Here is a 5,416-nt window from a genome sequence, read left to right as displayed (position 1 = left end):
GGTGCGCTGAGGTCTCGGGGTGCGGGGCCAGCGGGGAGGTGGAGCGCCGGGCGCAAACGATCAGGCAGCGTGCGGGCCAGCCCAGAGTCCAGCTTGTCCGCCACTGTTTGAAAACAGTTGGCGCCGCCGCTGCCGGGGCCTCAGTTCCAGGTCAGTCCCCGGCCTGACGCGGCGTTGCGTCCCCAGGGAGCTGCGGTAGGCGAACGGCTGCGGCGCTTTGTGCTCCAGTCGCTCCTAACGCTCCCTGGCCGGCCGGAGCCGCGCAGTTAGGGCGTCTGAGGCGGGGAGAAGCGGCGGGGAGACGCCGGCTGCCAGCATGTCGCTGCCTCCGGAGAAAGCCTCCGAGCTGAAGCAGCTCATCCACCAGCAGCTGAGTAAGGTGAGAGTCGCGGGCGCTGGGAGAGACCGCCGGGCCGAGCCAGGACCTTTTCCTCCTGCCCGGCGGCCCCGGGCCGACAGCGGCACCTGCTTGCCGAGACTCTAGCGAGGACTGCGGGGTGCGCAGCACGGGGTGGGCAGAGCTTTGAGTTTGATGCAGGAGAGCGTCGTAGCCACCGAGAGAGAAAACGAGCCGGGCAGGTGCTAGCAAGAGTCTGGGGCGATAGAACGAGCGGTTTTGGCGTTTTAGGACGGCCGTGAGAATGAAGCGCTTAGCGAGCAGCTTCGGGAAGTCCAATCGAGTGTAAGTTGTATTTGGAGGTTTATATTCTGCTATAAGATATCAGGGTTTCTTTCTTTTTTTGAGACGGAGTCTCTGTCGCCCAGGCTGGAGTGCAATGGCGCGATCTCAGCTCACTGCAACCTCCGCTTCCCGGGTTTAAGCGATTCTCCTGCCTCAGCCTCCTGAGTAGCTGGGATTACAGGCGCGCGCCACAACCCCTGGCTAATTTTTGTATTTTTAGTAGAGACGGGGTTTCACCATGTTGGTCTGGCTGGTTTCGAACTCCTGACCTCGTGATCCGCCCGCCTCGGTCTCCCAAAGTGTTGGGATTACAGGCGTGAGCCTCCGCGCCCGGCAGATATCAGGGTTTCTTCACCCCTGAAACATGTGGGTATTAGCGAAGTTGAACCTGGAGCTTCAATCAGCAATTCTCAAAGAAGTCATGGAAGAGAAGTCACTAAAGGATTTGTAATGATGGTATGTGCTAATATTTCGAAGCTCCGGAAGAACCTCCAGTCTCTGCAGCGCTCGCTCGACTGAGTACAAGGTGATAAAAGCAATCGCTTATGGTGCCCTTGTGTGCCAGGCTTTGTGCGAGGTGTCTAGCGTCTTTTATCTAATCCTCACAGCACTATTGTGAGAGGGCACTACACTAGGTTTTTCCATTCTTGTCGGTGACGAAACAGATTTATAAAGGGTAAATAAGTTGGCTTGAGCTTACACAGCTAATAAGTTGAAAGCTGGTAAGAGTCCCTTATCAGTAGGCAGATCGAAGTATGAGAGTAGTAAGATCATGCTTTGATCTGCCTACTCCCCAGTCTGTGTTCTTTTGATTGTACTATACTCCCTCTCAGAAGATTCCTTTTGGTTGAGTGTTATTTGTGGAGAAATGGTAACAAAGGTGCCAGATAACCAGTGGAGACCATTTCTAGAATTTGTACTCAAAAGATTCATTCTTTAAAAGCTTACCTTTGTTCCCATTCAATTGTGGTAACAATTGTGCATTTACTATTAGCTGGAGAAACCTAAAACTTCAGAAGCAGTATTTGACTGCTTTGTGATGTTATAAATTGTAATATGAGTTTTCTACATAGATGGATGTCCATGGCAGAATAAGAGAAATCCTTGCTGAGACTATACGGGAAGAATTGGCACCTGATCAACAACATTTATCAACAGAAGATTTGATCAAAGCCCTTAGACGTCGAGGAATCATTGATGATGTGATGAAAGAACTTAATTTTGTTACTGTGAGTAATCTTTTAGGGAAATAAATGAGAGTATAAGTATATACTAATGCGTAACACTGTTTATAAGGTTCCGATGTGGGGCCTTTCCTTTTAGTGAAACCACTTTAAGGTCATTCTGTTTACTAGTGTCCTTGTTTCAGGTATAGGCTAGCTCTGCCCTTGAATATACCAAATAGTTTTGTGTATCAATGAAATTTGTGTTATATATCATATTCCTGTCTCTACAGTGACAGAATTTTCTTGTTTTCTAGGTCTGTTAATTTTGAATATACATACTTTAGTCAAATTAGTTAACCATAACGAAGTTCTTTTTCACTAGGATCTGTAATTTTTTTAGATTAAGCATATTTTTAAAATAAGCACTCTTTCGGGATTGTATTCTCTATGATTAACAAATTACAAATTTCTTTAAGAAAATAATTGTCCATAAGAGTCCTACAGATCTTTTCATACAAATAGGTCAATAATGGGATGATAGTCTCTCAGTGCAGAATTAGTAAGTAGGCCTTCGTTTGAAAATGAGGCAATAATGAAAACTGTGACCTCAATACCTGGGTAATATAATGTGAAAACTGGATGGACTTCATAATACAACAGGGAATAAGTATTTTAATACAGCACCTTTTTTTTTGGTTTTTGAAGTTTATGAACCCATTTGTTATAAAAATTGACCTAATAGCTTCTACTATGTGATGACACTTTATTAAAATCAGCTCATGGTGGAATTACAAGCATGTTATATAAGCATGCAGAAAGTTTAACCTTGTTGAAGGCATTAAGGATTTGTTTTTAGCTTTATGTGGATAGTATCACTTGAAGACAGTTTAATTCCTTAGCATTTGATTTTAGGAGTGACCAGTTATGTCATCTTTTATGCAGGCTTTTGTTTTATTATTTTAGTTAGGCTAGGAAAGTGAGGGGTTCTTTGTATTTTTTTTTTTTTTTTTTTGGTAGAGACAGGGTTTCGCCGTGTTAGCCAGGATGGTCTCGATCTCCTGACCTCGCAAACCACCTGTCTCCGGCCTCCCAAAGTGCTGGGATTACAGGCTTGAGCCACCGCGCCCGGCCATGAGGGGTTCTTTGAAAGGGCCTTATCCTGTTGTTAGGTTCAGTGCTTAGTCATGTTTATTGACATTTCCTTAACCTATAATTGTTTTCTAATTTGTTTTGATTTTTTTTTCCTGCCTTTCTAGGACAGTGTTGAGCAAGAACTCCCTTCCTCTCCAAAACAACCTATTTGTTTTGATAGACAATCAACATTAAAAAAAAGTATGTATATTTTAACATTAATTTAGTTGTGGTTTATAGTAAATACTGATGTGCTGTAGTCTTTAGTATTTGATAGAAGACATTTCCATTTTTTCCCCCAAAATAAAATACTTAAAATTTTATAGTTAGCTAAAACATAGATTCTGTTTTGCATGAAGTGTATCAGAAGAGTTAATGTATAGCACAGTAGAAGCAAAAACAGGATCACCAGTTTCTTGTGTTTTAATAATATGTTTTATAAAAACTGTATAGCCTTGCTTTTGAATGGTAATATAATTATGTGACAAATACACTTGCTGAATTGATAATTATATGAGTTGGTTCATGAAGGTGGAGGAATGTTGGATAAGCAGCTAAGAAGCAAAAGTATACTACATGTTGGCTCTGATGCCTTTCCAGCTGGGAGAAAGTAGCCTGGATATAAACTCAGAAAAGAATAGCATTTTTATGGGTATCTTCTCCCCAGGGTACAAATGATTCTGGTATATACAGTAATAAACTTATTACTCTTGCTTTTTTTTAGTCTTTGGTTTTGGGTTTTTATCTGTCAAGTTTTTATTTCCTAATGATTGATCACATTCTTTTAAGTTATTTGGCAGTTTCCTCATATATATTGCTACACTTTACAGCTAATATTGATCCAACACGGAGGTATCTTTACCTTCAGGTTTTGGGTGGAAAAGCTTTCTTGGAACATCTGCAAGAACCTGAGCCTTTACCTGGACAAGTTTGTTCAACGTTTACTTTATGTTTACATTATCGAAACCAACGTTTTCGTTCAAAACCTGTTCCATGTGCCTGTGAACCAGATTTTCATGATGGCTTTTTACTTGAAGTACACAGAGAAAGCTTGGGTAAGAAACAGTAATAAATCGTCATTTAATTGAGTAAATCTTTGTTTTTTTTTTTTTTTTTGAGACGGAGTCTTGCTCTGTCGCCGGGGCTGGAGTGCAGTGGCCTGATCTCAGCTCACTGCAAGCTCCGCCTCCCGGGTTCACGCCATTCTCCTGCCTCAGCCTCCCGAGTAGCTGGGACTACAGACGCCCGCCACCTCGCCCGGCTAGTTTTTTGTATTTTTTAGTAGAGACGGGGTTTCACAGTGTTAGCCAGGATGGTCTCGATCTCCTGACCTCGTGATCCGCCCGTCTCGGCCTCCCAAAGTGCTGGGATGACAGGCTTGAGCCACCGCGCCCGGCCGAATCTTTGTTATGTTTTATTGTGAAACAATAACAATGACTTTTTCTGTAAGAAGAGATTTGTAATGGAGGAATCTCTAGCCTTTCATTTCCCACTGCTCTTTTCTTTTTTTTTTTTTTTTTTTTGAGACGGAGTCTAGCTATCACCCAGGCTGGAGTGCAGTGGCCGGATCTCAGCTCACCGCAAGCTCTGCCTCCCAGGTTCACGCCATTCTCCTGCCTCAGCCTCCGGAGTAGCTGGGACTACAGGCGCCCACCACGTCACCCAGCTATTTTGTATTTTTTAGTAGAGACGGGGTTTCACCATGTTAGCCAGGATGGTCTCGATCTCCTGACCTCGTAATCCACCCGTCTCGGCCTCCCAAAGTGCTGGGATTATAGGCTTGAGCCACCGCGCTCGGCCTCCCACTGCTCTTTTCAATTTAAAGTACTATCAACCTTCTTGCAATATTCTGTTTGCGATTCATTTTCCCTGGAGATTATTTTTTGACTGTTTTCATTGTTGATTCTTTAGTAATACACACTTAAATACCTATTATGTGCATAGTGTTATGCTAGGCAGGTGCTGGGATGATATAGTGAAAAACGAGACATGGTCCTTCTCATTTATAAAACATAACCAGATTAATGATGTTATGTAACTTTTTTTTTTTTTTTTTTTTTTTTTTTTTGAGACGGAGTCTCGCTCTGCCACCCAGGCTGGAGTGCTGTGGCCAGATCTCAGCTCACTGCAAGCTCTGCCTCCCGGGTTCACGCTATTCTCCTGCCTCAGCCTCCCAAGTAGCTGGGACTACAGGCGTCCGCCACCTCGCCCGGCTAATTTTTTTGTATTTTTTAGTAGAGACGGGGTTTCACCGTGTTAGCCAGGATGGTCTCGATCTCCTGACCTCGTGATCCGCCCGTCTCGGCCTCCCAAAGTGCTGGGATTACAGGCTTGAGCCACCGCGCCCGGCCGTAACTTTTAAAAGTCAAAGTTTAGGCTGGGCACGGTGACTCACAGCTGAAATCCCAACACTTTGGGAGGCCTAGGTGAGAGAATC

General features: G+C 44.0%; 1 protein-coding gene across 5 annotated transcripts in view; it reads left to right on the top strand.

The window, feature by feature from the left end:
* Positions 1 to 91: 91 nt before the first annotated feature.
* Positions 92 to 5,416, top strand: part of CEP76 (centrosomal protein 76) — a 42,547-nt gene continuing 37,222 nt past the window's right edge. For 2 of the 5 annotated variants that reach the window (XM_033178386.1, XM_033178385.1), the window contains exons 1-4: positions 92 to 379; positions 1,756 to 1,911; positions 3,105 to 3,180; positions 3,810 to 4,034. In XM_033178386.1, the coding sequence (XP_033034277.1) occupies positions 317 to 379; positions 1,756 to 1,911; positions 3,105 to 3,180; positions 3,810 to 4,034 (520 nt within the window). In that variant the 5' untranslated portion in view covers positions 92 to 316. Of the gene's footprint in view, positions 380 to 453; positions 683 to 967; positions 1,209 to 1,755; positions 1,912 to 3,104; positions 3,181 to 3,809; positions 4,035 to 5,416 lie in introns of those variants that run through there. The other 3 variants (XM_033178389.1, XM_033178387.1, XM_033178388.1) reach the window with 3 other exon arrangements.

This window comes from Trachypithecus francoisi, unplaced genomic scaffold (genome assembly GCF_009764315.1).
Source record: "Trachypithecus francoisi isolate TF-2019V2 unplaced genomic scaffold, Tfra_2.0 Lachesis_group19, whole genome shotgun sequence".
In the NCBI taxonomy this organism is placed as follows: Eukaryota; Metazoa; Chordata; class Mammalia; order Primates; family Cercopithecidae; genus Trachypithecus; species Trachypithecus francoisi.
Note: the sequence above shows the minus strand (reverse complement) of the source record. Positions and strands in the feature narration are given on the sequence as shown.